The sequence below is a fragment of the Schistosoma mansoni genome, chromosome W, assembly GCF_000237925.1.
Source record: "Schistosoma mansoni strain Puerto Rico chromosome W, complete genome".
NCBI lineage: Eukaryota > Metazoa > Platyhelminthes > Trematoda > Strigeidida > Schistosomatidae > Schistosoma > Schistosoma mansoni.
The window spans coordinates 59,235,696-59,255,340 of NC_031502.1; the positions used below are offsets into that span (position 1 = coordinate 59,235,696).

At 36.6% G+C, this 19,645-nt stretch overlaps 1 protein-coding gene across 1 annotated transcript in view; it reads right to left on the reverse strand.

The window, feature by feature from the left end:
* Smp_163710 (MEG-6) overlaps positions 1-19,266 on the reverse strand; it is a 33,013-nt gene extending 13,747 nt beyond the window's left edge. Inside the window, exons 1-9 of the mRNA XM_018790333.1 lie at positions 19,206-19,266; positions 15,618-15,637; positions 14,197-14,203; positions 14,056-14,076; positions 13,006-13,023; positions 10,882-10,899; positions 7,721-7,732; positions 7,322-7,342; positions 2,362-2,385 (exon numbers count right to left, since the gene is read on the reverse strand). Of these exons, the coding sequence (XP_018655687.1) occupies positions 2,362-2,385; positions 7,322-7,342; positions 7,721-7,732; positions 10,882-10,899; positions 13,006-13,023; positions 14,056-14,059 (97 nt within the window). The 5' untranslated portion in view covers positions 14,060-14,076; positions 14,197-14,203; positions 15,618-15,637; positions 19,206-19,266. The remainder of the gene's footprint in view (positions 1-2,361; positions 2,386-7,321; positions 7,343-7,720; positions 7,733-10,881; positions 10,900-13,005; positions 13,024-14,055; positions 14,077-14,196; positions 14,204-15,617; positions 15,638-19,205) is intronic.
* Between the last annotated feature and the right edge of the window lie 379 nt (positions 19,267-19,645).

Sequence of the window (19,645 nt, forward strand, 5' to 3'; positions counted from 1 at the left end):
GACGCTCTTCCGATCTTATCAATCAGATTCTCATTATTTTCGTGCAATAAACTAAATTTGCACGCTACTTAGGAAATACAGAGAGGAAAAAACCATCCGACCTTATTTAAAACATAAATGATTTATATCGTCATTAGGAATGGGCTGAACTGTCGCGTTATCGATATTAGGGACTGAAACTTGATTAAAGTTTGGTCCCTAGTATCAGCAACCTGATAACTCAGACCTTTTCTAGTACCCATATGAACATCATATCTATTGAATAGATTAGTGAATTTATGAGCTCGGTAGCTCAGTGGATAACGCGTTGGGCGTTTTGAGCAAAATATATGCTTACTGTATTCTTTTAGCTAGCGGATTTTCTATTTATTAAAGTATCATTGGCACCAGCGACATCAGCCGAATCTTTGATAGAAGATCATACATTGTTTTAGTCATGATTTTAAAGTTATAGGTAATAAAAGACCTGAACAGTTGTAAAACGGATTGAAATACAGAGGTACGTAGCTTTCGATATATAGGATAAATAATAAGTGTAGTTATACTCATAGTTTAAGAAATGTGGCATATACACTCATAATAAAATGGTATGTTTTATTTAGTTCACCATAAATATGTGAGTACGCCCTACTCTACTTAACACCAACTAATCACCGAGTGTTAACAGTATCTTGCTTTTAGTCTTTATTCCTCGTCGAGTACTGTAGATTGAATTGTAATGTTATACCATTTCCAAATGATCAAGTGTGACAATATATTTTTGTTGCCATTTTTCTGTAGGCAATCGAGAAGAAACCCTGTAATTAAATTTAGATCTAGCAAGTGCTTGATATCAAGGAATATCTAATAACTTAGCTGACCTATCGCTCCAAACTGAGTTACAATCTGAGTCAGAGTTTGTTACAACTAGGAATATTACATCTTAATCTATTCCGGTAGTAACTAATCTTCACCATTACAAACTGATTAAACAACGAATTACCTCAAAGGTAGCAATTCAATACACCTAATAAACTATCATTGGAACTTTCATCTAACTTATATCAAGGAACGTCTTTAAACTAGAATTGAAATTTTACTATTCAGAATTTACAGAAACCTACATTGTAAGATTTATGAATATGAGTTGGTGATTTACTTGAAGTACTAAAATAATTGCGATTAATTTTAAGCAACGTATCTCATTACTTATCTCAGGAAATACGCCGACGACATAGTTTTATTTGGTGAAGACGCTGACAAAATGCAGAGTATTCTGACCACTATAAGCAACTATGCAGGTATGTTCAGGGTGCGATTCTCTCCCTCGAAATGCAAAATGTTACTTCAGGATTGGGTTGCATAGACACCTGAACTAATGATAGGGAGTGAAGTAGTTGAGCGTGTTGACCGCTTCACTTATCGTGGGAGTCTCATCAGCTCTTGTGGTCTGGTGTGTGACGAAATCTCAGCACGGATACAGAAGGCTCGTCTAGCTTTCGCCAACTTGCGTCATTTATGGCGTAGGCGAGATATCCATCTAACAACCAAAGGACGGGTTTACAGTGCAGCAGTTCGTTCCGTTCTACTTTATGGCAGTAAAACATGGCCGATAAGAGTAGGGGACATTCGTAGGCTATTAGTATTCGATCATAGGTGTCTTCGAAGCATTGCTCGTATATTCTAGGACCACCGGGTAAGTATTGCAGTTGTTAGGACACAGATACTAGGTAAGAATGGCAAATCGATTGATGAGGTAGTGAAACTTCACCAGTTGAGATGGCTGGGACATGTGCTACGTATGCCCAACCACTGACTGCCCCGACGTGCAATGCTTTATGGTGTAGGAGTAGGTTAGAAGAAAGCTAGGGGCGGCCAGACTAAAACGTGGCATAAATCCATGAAGTCGCTGACAAGTGGACTGAGCCATGTTGGTAGGGGTAGACTACCTGGTTGGAATCTGCGAGATGATAGCAATCGATGGTTAAAGACTTTGGATAACATGGCTCAAAATCGTTTGCGATGGCGAAGGTGCATCCACTCTTTGTGTTCTACCAAATTCTAATCTTCTGAATTCTTCATGTCTCTATCCTTTTTCTATTTCCAAATTTATTTCACTGTATTATACTCCTTGAATAACATCTTCCAACCCTAATCTTTCACATAATGCTTATACTCTTACTACTTCTACCACTATGGAATTTGAATCGACAACTGCATCTGTGTGCTAATGTGGTATGGCAACTCGAACTGATGTAAGTACGTACGAAATTATACGTTGTGACTGGCTGACTGACTGATCTCAGGAAATGCTTCACACTTCTGTAGTAAAGTAAACAATTATATTTTATATGATTCTTTGAAGAATACGATAACACTCACCGATGTTTTGAACCCGATCTGTGACTTTTAAATATGGAAGTAAACCAGAAATTACATTAAATTACATTAAGCTGAAGAAAAGTATGATTAAAATATGCCTTTATATAGCTTGAAAAATATTTGAACTGCGTAGTGTATAGTCAGTCAGTCAGTCAGCGACAACGTAGGACCAGGCACATATATGCATCGGTCCAAGTTGCCATACCTCGTTAGCACAACAAGATGAACACCGGATTCATAGAAATAGTTAGTTTAATGGTGGTAATATACAAAAGATAGGTTGTATATAAGGATATAGTATAGGAAAGAGGAACGTTATGAAGCAATTTTAATCTCAAGGTTTAAGGGAAGATAAAGAGGGTATACACCTACGCCAATGTGATCGATTCTGAGCCATGTCACCCAGAGTCTCCAACCATTGGTTACAATAGTCACGCGGACCCCAACCCGGTAGTCTGCATCTGCCAACATGGCTCAGACTAGAAGTTAGTGACTTTGCGGACTGATGGCACGTCTTGGTTTGGCCGCCCCTAACTTTCTTCCAAACATCCCCTACACTAGTCAGCATAGCGCGTCGTGGTAATCGGTGTTCAGGCATACGTAACACGCGACCCAACCATCTCAGTCGATGAAGATTCATGACCTCATCAACTGATTTACCATCGTTCCCTAATACCCTACGTCTAACCTCACTATTACTTAACCGGTTATCCCAGCAGATGCGAGCAATATTTCTAAGGCATCTGTGGTCAAATACTAGTAACCTACGAGTATCTTCTACTCTTAATGGCCAAGTTTCGCAGCCGTAAAGTAGAACAGCACGAACTGCTGTGCAGTATACTCGTCCCTTAATTGATAGACGGATATCTCGTCTTCGCCATAGGTGACGTAAGTTGGCAAAAGCCAAACGAGCTTTTTGAATCCGTGCTGAGATTTCGTCAGACACCAACCCATTAGGGCTGATCAGACTTCCAAGATAAGTGAAGTTGTCGACGCGTTCGACTACTTCACTCCCTATCCTTAGTTCAGGTGTTGACGCAGGTCAGTCCTGGAGTAACAATTTACATTTGGATGGGGAGAAACGCATCCCAAACATCCTGGCATTATTACTGAGTTCCAACAGAAGACTCTGCATTTTGTCAGCGTCTTCACCAAACAAGACTGTCACCTGCGTATTCTAAGTCGATAAGTGGTCCTCCTGGTAGGAGATCAATTCCTGTAAATTCAGTCGAAGAGAGTGTTATTTCCAGCAACAGGTCTATAATGAAGTTAAACAAAAATGGGTTTAGTGGACAGCCTTGACGGACACCACTTGAGGTTGTAAAATCATATGACAGTTCGCCATAAGCTCTCACTCGACTGGTAGTGTTCGAGTAAAGAGCCTTCACAAGGTTTATGTACTTCTCAGGTACACCTTTCAATGACAGACACTGCCACAGAACCTCTCGGTCTACAGAGTCAAATGCTGCTTTCAAGTCAAGAAAAACTATCATTGTCGGACGCCGATAAGCGTGTCTGTGCTCTAAAACTTGACGAATGGTGAATATGTGGTCGATACAGCCACGACCAGGTCTGAAGCCAGCCTGATTTTCTCGTGTTTGCAGTTCACGAGTCTTAGTTAGGCGCCTGATAATTATTGAGGCTAGTATTTTAGATACTATGTTAGTCAGACTAATCCCTCTATGGTTATCACAGGATGATTTTGGCCCCTTCTTATATATTGGGACAATCAGAGATTGTGACCAGTCGGATGGGATTACATCCGTCTCCCAGATTTTAGCCAGAATATTAGTCAACCTAATCGCTAAAATTGGACCACCATATTTAAAGACCTCTGGAACCAATCCATCAGGACCAGCTGCTTTTCCTCGTTTCAGATTAGTTATAGCCTTTTGAACTTCAAGTAGGGTCGGGGGACCTACTTCAATGTTCCATTCAGGTTTTCTAGGAGTAGTGGGTAGTTGTGCAGTAGCTGAAGGCCAGCTAAACTGCTCCTTAAAGTGTTGCGCCCATCGTTCTAAACGTTTGGGTTGAGAGCAGATAAGGGTTCCGTCTTTTTCCGAGATTGTCTCACTTACACTTGACTTCTTAATTCCGGTTTCTTTTATTAGTCTGAATAGTTGCCTGGTGTTGCCTACTGCCGCTGCCTTTTCCATCTCTTTTGCTTTCGTTGCCCACCACTGCTCACGATCGTTCCTTAGACTTTTAGTTAACCTAGATCTAATTTGTTTACGCTCTTCGTCGTGTTCGGAGCCTGATGAGATGAGTTTACGTGAATCCATCAGTGAAATAGACTTAGAAGAAATCCACTGGTTTTTTGGAGCCTTATAGTTTAAATAACTAATAGATATTACTGCTGTTTCCACAGCTGTTCGTATGTCTTTCAAAGCAGCATCTGGGTCAGTCTCGTTTACAGATTTGCCTAGATGTGAACTCAGTTGTTTCTGGAATTCGCATTTGGCTTTCTCGTCCTCCAGTTCAATCCTAATGGGTCTTCTTAGTGTACTTTTCCTGCGTCCATTGAGGCGCAGACAAATGCGCGCTCGTATTAAAGCGTGACCAGAGTCTAAATAAGTATTCCAATACGAGCGACAATCTTCTATTGAGCCTCTCCAACGATGACTGATGACAATATGGTCTATTTGAGTCCATCGTTGGTTTGGTGCAGGTGGTCTCCATGTTAGACGATGTCTCTCCTTATGCTTAAAATTAGTGCTTGCTAAAAATAAACGATTGTCTGAGCATAGTTGCAACAGACGATCACCATTATCGGTTCGTTGAGCCGGAATACTAAAACACCCACCTAAATGTCTTTCTGTTTGATTTAAGCTGCCTACCTGGGCATTAAAGTCACCCGCTACGACTACTATGTCTGAGCGCTTAGCTTTCTGAAGAAGCTTAGAGAGCTTTCTGTAAAAGTCATCTTTCACTTCATCATGGCTGCAGTCAGTGGGAGCGTAGGCAGAAACGACGAAAAGGCAACGACGTGTGTCCCTATCCTTCCGAGTTCTTACGGATCCATTTAGCTGGACAGCACACAGGCGACTGTTAATGGGGATCCATTCTAATAGTGCCTGTTCTGCCCTTGTACTTAGTGCTATGCCTACACCTGCAAGTCCACGAGAACTAGCCAACGGGTCGCCAGATACACGGAGGGTGTATTTTGTTGGCTGTCCATTTTGGCGAGGTGAGGTCAAGTGAATGACCACACTGGGATCCTGTATGCGTGTTTCGGAGACACAGCATACATCAATGGTACGAGATTCTAGAGTTTTAGCTAAGGAGGCCTGTTGACCGATTTGGCATAGGGTACGTACGTTGAAGGCTCCAATGTGTAGTTTGGAGCGAGGTTTTAGTAGACCTGGGACAGCGTTTCGCGCACTAGAATCGTTGGCCATGGTGACACTTGAGGAGGAAACCGGAACAGGAAGTTTAGTGTTGAAAGTCAAGGTAGAAGGAATAGTAGGAAGTGAAGAAGGAGATTGATTATGAATACAGTGGTCTTGAGTGTTGTTAGAGGTATGAGGGCAGTTATCACTTCCCGGTTGCCCACACCGTGGAAGGGTTCTTCTAGAGGTACCTGAAAAGGAAATTGGGTTAGAAGTGGTCTTAATGACCTGAGAGCGTGACCGCAGTGCCCAAGGGACAACTGCTTGAGGTCGGTCACACACGACCTTTTTGTGGGTAGTTATTGTGTTAGCTCCGTTCTTCAAAGGACCTTACCGCCGGAGACGGAAATCCGTGGGATAAGGCGAGGTGTGCATTTTTAGGGTCGACCTTTTCTAACCCCACCCCTCCTTGTGGGAAGGCAGCATCGCTGTCATGCTGCTTGTCTGAAGGAAACACCTTACTGCCGTCACACATCTGTACAGTCAGCAGTACGACTTCGCCTTCGGACCTTGGGATTGCTGCTTTTAGTCTCACCGCTCTTCAAACGACCTGCCTGGCATGGTAGGACCTAGAGGAACGATTGTTCCAGCCAGTATAGCTCGATTGAATCATCACGATAGGAAAGCCCGACCACCACGTCGAGGTAGCAGCAACGGTCGGGAGTAGTGTATAGAGGATCTTTTACTGTATTTCATGATATAAGAAAGTAACTAAATAATAAATTTTCCAAGGAATCAAATTCAATTATCCAATGTAATTCTTTGTGGTCTCTTACGTCTGATAGATGAGGTAGGACTTAGAAACTTATTCGATAGAATTAATTCATATGTAAAGTGTCTAATACTAGTTAGATATTAAATTCACTTGGTGTTGTTTACTTGTATCTTCCCATTGTTATTTAGGACTGCCAATGATCAGTCTCTTGTTGGCATATGTGCATACTGTGCAGTCTGCCTCGATATTGCCTGAAGTCACAAGCTTTATGAGCAGAAATGGATAGTGGCTAGCAGTGGAATCCAAGACGTGCGTTTCATCCTAATTGGGACTCGTCAGCTGGGTGTACCTGCATCTCAGAGTTGATGTTCACTCTGGGACTCGAACCCAGTAACTTTCACTTTAAACGCCATCGCGTTATCCCCTCAGCTACTGAGTCCTGATAGCCACTTGATTGTGCATGTACATGCATGTACATCCAGCTGACGAGTCACAAATAGGATGAAACGTGCGTCCTGGATTCCACTGCTACCCACTGTCCATCTTTGCTTATAATGCTTGTGAATTAAGGTTATATCGAGGCAATACGCACAGTATGCACATATGCCAATAAGAGACTGACCAGTTGCAATCCTAATCATCAATGGGAAGATTCAAACAAACAATACTATGTGTATTTTAAATTCAGTTTACTACAAAGGACAACAAATAAATATTATCAGTATCTAAAACACCATTGAAATTAATACCTTCAACGTGTATTAAATATACTATAAATTAAGAAGTTTCATTCACCCCCCCCCCCCAATAGTTGACTCATTTTGTAAATATATTTTAAAAAAAATATAAAACTTACTGACTATGACCGTCTTTGTGCCTGAAAAATCGAAAAAAATAACCATACAACAATCAATAATTTGTGAAAATGTTTACAAATCAACATAAACTATTACGATAGAAAAGATTCACTTGGTGTTGTTTACTTGAATCTTCCCATTGTTATTTAAGACTGCCAATGATCAGTCTCTTGTTGGCATATCTGAATCCTGTGCGGACTGCCTCGATATTGCCTGAAGTCACGAGATTTATAAGCAAAGATGGATAGTGACCAGCTGACGAGTCCCAAATAGGACGAAACGTCCGTCCTGGATTCCTTTGCTATCCACTATCCATCTTTGCTTATTACGATGATAAATAATATCTGAGAAGAGAAAACAAACAAACGAAACAAACTAAAACAATTAAAAGCTCTTACTTCTCCTTATGGCTATTAGAAATGTGAAAAATTAATTGAATAACAATTACAACATTTTGTTCAAAGTAATTTGTTATTAATAAATAAAAAACTTAAGTTGAAATGAGAAAAATAAACTTCTTCGAAAATTCTTAGAATCTAATAAATTTTTAAAATATAACCACTAGGTGAAATTAAAATTTTAATAGTTGAAGTCATGAATCAGTTGAAGCTAGACAACCATGGAAAATCTGGAAGCACTGGACGGCCGTTTCGTCCTTGTGTGGGATTCCTCAGCAGTGCGCATCCACGATCCCGCCTCGCAAAACTCGAACCTAGGACCTATCGGTTTCGCGCGTGAACTCTTAATCTCTAGATCACTGAGCTGGCATCCAACGGCGTTAATGTCTAACTTCAACCGATCCACGAAATTGAGTGACACTCGTCATTGTCTTCAGTGAGTTGATATTTCACAACAGACGTGGTTGAACTCCACTGGTTACTGCTTCTCACTAGAACTCCATGAAATACCTCTTGAAGCCAGTCACCAATAGGCATATGTTGATTAATATCGGAAAGGGGTTTTTGTGGATATTATAGTAATTTTAAAAATATGATTTTGATGGAGTTTTACTCTCTAAGCTGGATGGTTTGGCCGTGAAGCTTTCACCGTTCTTTTGAACGACACCATCAGTACACACTTCAAGTAGAAGTAGACATCATACATAAGCGAACAATATTCTTTTCGATTAGATCCTCATCAGGCTTTATTCTAATATACAGTAATATTTATATGTATATACGAAATTATTAAACCAAACAAGGCAGTTTATTAGTCAATGATAACATTGGAATAGGTTACATAACTGAACGTAATAAGTGAAAAGTACATATTGGTAGTGTAATGACAGGTGTACTAGTTGTGATAGGTAGTAATAAAGGCTTGAATCAATGTTACATAATGGGAAATAGGTCAATGATTAGAAAAAATATAAACACTGAAATAACATTCATAAAATGTATAAGATTACGTAATAAGAAGTGTTCAGATAATTGGACCGTGAAGCGAATATTTGAAAAAATAAATAAATAATTGGTGGGGGGGTGAAGAAAAATAAACGAAGAAAGAGTATGGAAAATAATAATAAATAAAGTCGTTTATTGAGATCAAGGAAGAGATAAAGGCATTACAAATTTCTTGTGAACGCAAAGACTTGGTTTGTTGGCTGAAATTCCTATGGCTTCTGCTATGTGTAAGAGACGAGATCGAACCATATAAAGAAAACTAATAAGAATACTATGAATAACTTTAAATGACTTATTTCTGTCTACTACATGACTGCTATCGATCAAGTGTGATAGAATCGAGCTGCATATTATCCTAACCACAGATGAAGGTGCTCACTAACTTTTTGGCTGAGTTGTCTGGTAATGTGCCCGATCAGTTTTCTCCACAGAGCAGCTGAATTCGTAGATACAGATAGAAGTGGCATAACCAGGTAACTTATATTTTAGTTGAGGAGTCATCATAGATCGGACCGAGTACGATAGACAGATGTTGGCTACATTAAACGTTCTCTTGATTGCTCTAGTCAGTCTATCACGTAACACATCGTCAGCTACATCTCCATTGGATCGTTTTCATGTCTTTTAGGATTTCGATGAAGCATTAACCTTGTTCTTTCCTTCATAATGACCTTCACTATTTAATACGCTTTTTTAATGACTGATTTAAGCTTTTTTTCAATAAAAGACTATTTGAATCACCTCTGAATGATCAGATTGTTCGAAATGTATTGCGCTAATATATCATCACATAGTTCTGATAATCTTCGTCTTCTTATTAGACTATCGAAATTTATCAAAGTGACTAATTGCATTAAATGCTACATTTGTAACTTGTGGGTAAATATAATCAGTTTACTTGACACGCATGACCATTGATCACCACTCAGTGATCAGTCAATTGTGATTACATCTCAGTCCTACAGAAGGCCGGCTACGGCCCGAATAGCTCAGTGGTAACGTCTGTGACTGTGAAGCTGAGTGACACGGGATCGAATCCGTCAGGAAGCACCAGTTCCCAGAAGATTGTAGGTACACCACTCAGTGATCAATCAATTGTGATAATCAGTTTACTACTGAGCTTTGGTTGATGAGTTTGTAAACCTTGATCAATTAAAGTGGTTAAGACATTTTCTAATTATACCTAACCACTGGCTTGGAATCAGTCTCAAAAGCGCTGATGCATTAATTCTCTATCTACTTTCGGATCATGAATTTTTTCATATAAATCTTTACACTCAATCTCTCTAAAATACACCCTTAATATTATTATTAGGATGGGTCTGGATTGTTCTGTTGTTATTGACCGAATTTCGATCAGTCTTAACTGGCATAGTATATCCTGTGCATATTGCTTCAATACGGCCTCTTTTCGTACGCTTTTATAGAATAGGTTGATTGAAGCTAGAAGGGTACTTTTCATGTTTATACATGCATAACACTGAAAACGATTTCTTATTTTCAGGTCATATTTACTCTTATTTAACTTAACAATATGGTTAAAATATATCACTCCACAAAATTGAGCAACCATTCACCAATGTCATCAGTGAGTTGATATCTTCTAACAGACCTGGTTGAACTGCACTGGTTACTGCTTCTCACTACAACTCCATGAAATACCTCATGGAGCCAGTCACTAGTGAGCACATGATCATTATCAGAAGGGGTTTTGTGGAGATTTTAGTAATTTTATAGATTTGAGATCACGAGTCAATTGAAGCTAGACAACCATGGAAAACCTGGAATCACTGGACGGCCGTTTCGTTTTGTAGTGGGACTCCTCAGCAGTGCACATCCACGATCCCGTCTCGCGAGATTTGAACTCAGGACGTACCAGTCTCGCGCGCGAGCACTTAACCACTAGACCACTGAGCTGGCATCCAACGGTGTTAATGTCTAACTTCAACCAATCCACGAAATTTAGCAACAATTCAACAATGTCATCAGTGAGTTGATGTCTCCCAATAGACCTGGTTGAACTATGCATGTATGCATGTATTAATTCATAGTAATCTTTGATAGAGAAAGAAATTTAACATATAATGGTGTAAGAATTAATGGAACAAATGAGTTGGTTTCTTGTTTACTCTAAACATAATATAATGATTTCTTACTGCGATTTATCTTTTTTGCTAATTACAAAGAAAAGTACAAAATTTCAAATTATTGTTTTTGGCAATTTATCAAGGTAAGCATAGTGATTAAATAACAAATCATCTCAAGCAACTAGTTAAGTATCATGAAAGATTTTATTTACAAAGCAAACACTGCAGATAGATGAAAAACATTATAGAAAATAGTACTGTGGTGTATGCTACTGATGTTGACAGGTATAAGTAGTATGTATCACTAAACAAAAGTGGAGGGCCTAGCAACAGAAGGTTGAGAAAATCAAAGAGAAGAGAACGAGAACAGAGAATGATTGGTATGGAAACGAAGGAACAACAAAATGTCTTTAGCAACCGATCGATATTTTGCAAATGAATTATCTATTGTATGGTTCTCAGATTCTACCAATGTTGTATTAGGAGATATTTGGTTGTTCCCGCTTGTGGTCTTGTTCATTACAGTACCACATGTAAAAGTTCAGTTAAATTCTGATGAGTAGTGTGAATCTATATGTTCAAACATTTATCTGATAACATTTTACAATGTGACATTTCACTGTATTCATGACATTGTAAATACTCGTACACAAATTGATGCTATTACAATGCCGTTCCATCTAATTTCCTGGTTGAATTTTGTAAAATTGTTGTCTTTACTATACTCATTGTCAGAATAAAAACAACTGGAAGACAATGTACGTCACTTAACTTGAAGTAACGGCATCATGGGAAGCTTACTAGCCAAATCAATCAATTTTACAAAGCTATTTGAGTTTTCAGTTTTATCTTGCTATTCAATAAGGATAGTTGTCAGCAGTGTGATAAAGAAATAGAAGAACATATATATTTGACTTCCGAATATTAAGTTTTGAAGTTATTTTATTGCAATCTTTCATGGTGAATAAGTAGTTCATTTTGTCTACCATACCTATTAATTTCCCACCTAAAATCTCGCATTACGGTTAATCAGTACAGATATATCACCATCAAATTCTCATCCTCGAAAGTTCCCAATCGTCTCTGATATATAATCGTATTCTGAAAAGCGGTAATTATATAACTTATTCATTTGGTTATTTCTATTGGTAATAGGAGCTTGCTTGTATGACATGGTAAATATTTGTGTTAGATACTGCTTAGTTCAGTTTATACAAATCTGGCTGTTAATCTGAATGTCAATAAATCACAGAAAAAGTAGTGTATTCAAATTTGATTTTGGTTGGTTTTGTTGAGTCAAATAAATCTTCATCGGTTGTCTTCATGTTTTTATATGAGTTGTCCGATTCACAAAGTCCCAGTACCAAGTTAGTTAATCACTTCCACATGGTTAACAAAATCACGGTTAGAAATTCAAATTTATCCACGTATCTAAACTTTGCATAAATCTTCCTCACCGAGGATAGAACTTATTCAATTTAAAGGAAGACAAATGTTCATAAAAATGTTGAAGATAAATCATGTTCTCAACTGAAATCAATATTTAGTGGTAATGTTCAAGAAGAATTGGCATTGCTGAATACTGTGAATACTGTGATATTTAACATAAACGATCGAGTCTGAATCCAGATCTCACTCATAGTAACACTAGTTCAGTAATTCTAGGTTCTCGAAATAATTTAATGAAAATAAAATTATCTTTCATATGACAATATGAAGTAAAGATTATTCATTGTTTCTGATGTGTGGGTGAGAATGGTAATGATTGGTTGGTTTGCTGAGTCAGACATGTCGATAGTGTAACAGGTGTTATATATCCCCCTATCCTCACTATTTATAATTATTATTGACTGACTGTTCTTCTTGTTGGATTGTGTCGGATTTTGGTGTGGAAATATATTAACGTTCTAGTCAGGCTAATCTCGTGTTATTGATCTGAGTTGTGTTGAAGTCCTGTAGAATAGACACTGGGAGGGAATCTAGTATAGATATTCGTCTAAAGTAAATTAACATCCCACATACGTGAAAAAAGAAACCCTAGTGTGATAACAAGTATCCTACCGTTTATAACAGTTTCTATTTAGTTTCACAAGCTCTTAGATAAAATACATTACCGAAAATATTTGATACTACATAAATAAAACAAAAGAATAGCTAATGAACTAAAAAGTAAATTGTACTGAGAAAACGTACTGTTCTTTGGATTTTGGACTGCATTAAACAAATATATAACAACATTCATAGTAAACGTGTATTTCAAAAATTTAAAGTATAATGATATGGATCTAAATACATCAATTTGATGAAGCTCTATTCTGATTTTTCCCGTAATGATGAAATTACGTAACATTACAGACACACCTTGCTGACGAGCGCCAAGTAGCACGAGACTCGGGTTCAGGGTTTCCTGTTGACCTCTTCCAACCACCATCTTATTTCACAAAAGTTTCAATACATAGAGAGTGACTTCTGATTAAATCCATATAGCCCTTCATTATTTTTGTTAAATTTTTCATTGATATAATTACACTGTTTCAAAAAATTGCATAAGTAATAATTTTTAGATAATTAAAATGTAGTTCATAAGTGTTATTGATCAGAGTTCGACCTCAATTTGAGTATTAATAGAGACCAAGGTGCACTCGATAGTTGTTTTTCTGTTCTGTGAAAAATTTCGTATAATATTTAGATCAATCTACATAAAACTCTCTCATCAATACAATATCTTGTGTTTAGTAGTGATTTACTTTACGGTAGGTTCTTGGATTTCAGATGCGAAGTCGTTATCGTTAGGATTTGATCGTTCAAAAGTGAAATAGTTGCAACTAAGTAGGATTGAATAACTCTCAAGCTATATTATGAATTGATTAAAGTTGAGCATGTATGTATAATGCGTAAAACATGAAACCGGGCTTGAACGTCACAGGTTTTATCCAAACCAGTTGTGTGGTTGTAGATTTCAGGAAAGTTCCATAAATTTGTTCAAATTCTAGCTCATTTTTAATATTATCCTCATAGGTACCAGTCTGAGAAGAATACCGAATAAAAGTCAAATCAATTTTCTCAAAACTCTCTTATCCACAACGATAAATAATGATGCTTTAGATAAATATTTGGGGAATAGTATTGGGGTCGTACAGGGATATGTGAAGTTGGTCAATCGGTAGAATTTCGACTAGTCACATCGCAATACACAATATCTTTATATTAAATAAATATATTTCTGAAAATATCTCTGCTTACCCATGACCGTCGTCGTTTCCCCTAAGAAAATTTAGAAAAACCAAAGGTTTCATAAATTAAAAGAAAACATGGAATTGCTTATAAATGCTCAAAAAGTGGACTTCATTTCAACAAGTTTTTTTAAGGAAAACATTAACTTACATTTTTCCTGCTTGTGAGTAATTAACAGATGAATTAGTATAACGAAACGTTTTTCTAATATACACTTGATATGATAATAATGGTTACAATAATGTGACTCAAAACAAGTATAACCCTAATTCCCAATGGACTCGTAAAACTCCACTATTCATTTCCTTCAGGTTGATGGAAACAATAGGTCATAATCATTTAAGGGCGACAGTTAATCTCAACTGTATTTAAATGTATTTATGAGGTGATCACTCATGTATGTATATATATTGGGAGCAGTTCGTTCGTGGTAACGTGGATATACTTCAAATGATCCTCTTTGTTTCATGATACCATATTTCATTCACTATTGTTAAAATATGTTTTTCATTCTTTATTGGTACAAAAAAATATTAAATTTTTCATAAATGGATGATCCATAGCATTTCGAGCTGAGAATAGTATGAGCTATCACAGACTGTATATTTATTTAGATTTCATACCGCAAATATTTGTTAAACATAGAGATAAGATCTGAGATATGTAATCTAGGGTCTCTAACAAGAGCTTTTTATCATTCGTAAAACATTATCGTAGAAGTTGTCTGGAAGAACTCTAGATGCCTTCTTGAGAGTCTAGGGTTTCTATTTTCCCAACTATTTACATATTTACCTGAGCAATTATGTCGAAAAAAATAACATCATTTATTCACTAGCTAATATAAAAGATTACAGCCTACTACTGTAAAATATCGTGAACTTAAAGTGAAGATATCACAATGACTGTCAACATCCATTGAAAAGAGTATATGTTAATTAAATGTCTGTTCTTGAAAAATAGTTCCACCTTAAGGTCTCACGTAATAACAGTGGATAATCTTCAACTTTCCATAGGGTTAAACGAGTAACGTAGTTGTAGTAAACTCAAAAAATTTCCGAATTTAGATTAATTTATTATCATTCAATTTTGTGATGTATAGGAATATGATATATTTTCAGCATGAGGATTTGAAGAGATTGTAGTATTTTCACAGTTGAAATCACGACTCGATCTCAACTAGACCATCATTGAAAACCTGGAAGCACTGGATGGTTGTTTCGTCCTAGTATGGGGCCTCTTGGAAGTGAGCATCCACAATTGCACACATGGGAGTCGAACTCATGACCTCCGGTCTTACGCGCCAACTCCTAATCCTTAGAACATCGATCTGGCATCCAGAGGTGTCAATGTCTAACTTTAACCAATCTACAAAATTGATGATATAAGAATGAAATGAAACCCTTAATCTTATACCTTACATCGACTCATTATATAAACAGAACAAAATACTAGATGATGTAAACCTATTGTACATTTACGGGGAGATTTGCTATAAAGTTAATCCTCAAGAAAACATTCAATGAATATATATTTAACAATCTTTTAAAATAATAAATGAAATGATTTCTTACCGTTGAACTGTGGTTAGTCTCTACAGAAATACAATAATCGTTCATACGATGATTTATATAGGGTGATGAAGAAAGATAAACAATGTCAAAAGAGAATAAAGAAACTTGTTTACAGTAAATTACATTGTTTTGTATACTTAACTATATATAAAACAAATGACCACATTCAGAATGATCTGTTTATTTGACAAAACAATAGAATCTTTTAAGTTTTGTCAATAATCTGTTTATAATCATGATACATTAATATCGGTTGACAATTATTGCATGTCGGTTATGATTTCCGACTCGACCCCGCCCCACCGCCGATGATGAGACAGATTACTTCACTTTTGTTCTAAATAATTTCGACTACTTACGGTCAGATGACTTATTGTATTAAGTACTATATACACATATATCATTATTTTGGTATACACCATAAAACATTTGTGGAAAATAAAGCAACGCCCTTTATGAATAACTTCATTTTAGGTTTTATTGATAAGTTGATACTGATTGAATTTTAGATATAATTTTAAGAATAGATCTAATTTAATCTATTGAGTGACTAGATTCATAGCTTTATTAATTAGTAAAATATATATCGGTCGTGCACAGACCAAATTGCGACAATATGGATCATTGTGGAGCAATCAGTTGAGTGGAATTCATCACTAAACTACAACTTCATCGACTATGTGAGGGCGTTTGACAGTATGGACAGGGGAATACCATGGAAACTTCTTCGACACTATGGAGTTCCTGAGAAGATTGCCAACATTATCCAGAACTTATACGATGGACTACAGTGCAAAGTCGTGCATTGAGGACAGCTGACAGATGCATTTCCAGTAAGGACTGGAGTCAGACAAGTCTGTCTGCTATCCCCCTTTCTCTTTCTTCTGGTGATTGACTGGATTATGAAGACGTCGACATCTGAGGGGAAACACGGAATACAATGGACATCTCAGAATCAACTAGACGATTTGAACTTCACAGATAACCTAGCCTTACTATCTCATACTCATGAACAACTACAGACGAAGACAACTAATGTAGAAGTAGCTTCTGGATCAATATAACTCAACATACTCAAAGGGAAAAGCAAGATTCTCAAATGCAACACGGAGAACGCCAAGCCAATCTCACTTGATGGTGAAACTCTGGACGATGTGGAAACATTCACGTACCTGGGAAGCATCAATGATGAACAAGGAGGATCTGATGAAGACGTAAAAGTGAGGATCGGCAAAGCAAGAAACGCATTCCTACAACTGAGGAATATATATGGAACCCAAAACAACTGTCAAAATTTATCAGTCACAATCTTCAATGCGAACGTCAAGACAGTCAGTTCTACTAAACGGAACTGAAACGTGGAGAACTACTACATCCATCGTCAAGAAGGTACAAGTATTTAGAAACAGTCGTCTACTCAAGATACTCAACATTCACTGGTCGGATGCCATCAGCAAGGACCTTCTGTGGGAGAGGACAAACCAGGTTCCAGCTGAAGAGGAAATTAGGATTGGACATACATTGAGGAAATCACCAATCTGCACCAAGAGACAAGCCCTAACTTTGAATCTTGAGGGTAAGCGGAAAAGTGGAAGGCCAAAGAACACATTACGCCGGGAAATAGAAGCAGCTATGAAAGGGATGAATAATAACTGGAAAGAACTGGAAAGGATTGCTTGGGACAGGGTTGAATGGAGAATACTGGTGAGCGACCTACGCTCTTCCACGTGTAGTAACAGGCGTAAGTATGCATATAAATATATAAAGTGTAGTACTATTACTGATTTTAACTCAGTAAAACAGTATTTCAGTACTTCAATCCGATATTTTGCCCTTGGATATAAGTGTTGTTAATTGTTTCATCGCTTTTCGACCTATAAATAAAATGTCTTTTACATAGAGATCGTCTTTAATAAAATAGGAATTTTCAAAACTAATGTACTACATTGGAGATCTGAATTGTAAGATGATATAAAACTTTTTTTGTAGTCTCAGTTAAACTTCTGAAAGTGGATCTTTATTCTTAAATAATCCAATTTGGTATAACTCTAAGTATTTATCGTATATGTGCTTTTATCCTAACTATTAAACAAAATAGGTATATGGATCAATATATAAATAAGTGGTATTTTCGATAGGGTTGTCGTCGTCTTTTGAGGGTAATAAATCTTCACCTGTATCAGTCTTACTAGTCCTTACTTTCTAGTCGTGGGAATTGCAATGATTTCTTGTTTTCGAGTATAGGTGACAAACGTTTCCGACATAACACTTAGCGACAACCAGAGATAACAATTGTTGACGCAGTCATAACAGTCGACTACCAGTCATAACAATCAAAATTCTTTATACGATTTTTACTTTACAAAATACTTATTTGTACTGAAGACTTATTCATGATGGCTTGATTTGAAATTTAACACAATATACATATGACACGTAATTCATCTTGAATGGAGATCCAGTCATTATTATTTAAACCTGATCAACGTTTTAGCTTTTATTCATCCTATAATCCTAAACTACTTCTATCATTAACCGGTTTGCAATTACGAAGTTGGAAACACATGGTCATTACTATGGTAAATTGTTTTCTTGAATAGGAATGTATTCAATGCATATAGAATAATCATATAGAATAGTCATTAAGGAAAAGAACGCAGTATGTCATGTAGGTAAAGTGTTGACTTCGAGGGAAAGCAAGATCGTTATCACATCTAGTTTTATGTTTGTCTAGATTTTTTTTTCTTAACTGACAGTCAGTCAATGAGGCGGTCATTCATAGACCTAGGACAACTGCGTGTTGGCCCAAGTACACACATTTCTTATCTTTATAGTGGGAAAGGATGTTAGTAAAATAAAAGGCAGAAAGGGGGTAAGTAATTTAAGCTGTAGTTGAAAGCTAAACATGATAAATATGGTTTTAAAGGAAACGATTGAAGCAGAATATTAAGAAGTATGAAGTGATATTGAGCTCTAATTTAAAATAAATTTTGAGCACTCTGTCTTCGACTTTGGATTAATAGAAGAGTATTGAATGTTTCGGTTTGATATTTTACCCTTTCATAGTTCAAATGTAAATGTTACTGTTTGTTATGTTTCTATATAATCAAATTGAATAGTACTTATTTTCCATCACTGCTTCAAGCCATAGCTCATATTCATCTCTCAGATTCTTACCAGTGATTCCACACTTTCTGACACAAATTTACCGACTGGTATTACATTTGAGTTCGATCCACTTGATTCAGTATTAGGCATCGTAGTCATAAAAAACTGATGGAAATGATTACTGTGTAACCTAATGAGTAATGATTTGCACCTTATCACATTGAATGTTTTAAGAACCCTAAAATAAGTACTTAGTGACAAACAACAATGCACACTCTTGGATAGCTAGCACTTCATGTATACAACTCATTTCTAAGTATCGTAAATAGATTAACTTTATTGTCATGGAATCTTTTATCTGTGATCTAATAAGTGACTTTAAGATGGAAACTAAGGCGATATTTTAGAAAACATTTACAGTTTCATGAACATGATATAATGGTATGGTATTACAAAAATTATCTAAAAAATACACATTACCTGTTTATTACGTGTTAGTAACCACCTTAAAACAGCAATACTATTGTAACGTCTTGTTCACAGTTAACTGAAATATCTTTCTATTTATAGATTAGTTGATATGACAATATTTGAAATGATTGGTTGTTACCAAGTGAATGCTTATTAATGTTATGAGATGAAAAGTTAAATTTTTAATGGATTGGTTACATAGAAACTATTTAATAATATACATAAGATAATGGTTATATACTTTGATATATAAGCTACATAGGTTCCATGTAAGATTATTTGACAAAAATAAAATCAATTTTAGTTAACAAAGCTATTTTAATCGGAAGGGGTTTTGTGGAGATTTCAGTATTTTCATAGTTGAAATCATGAGTCGATTGAAGCTAGACAATCAGGGAAAACCTAAACGCTCTGGCCAACCGTTTCATCCTATTGTAGGATTCCTTATA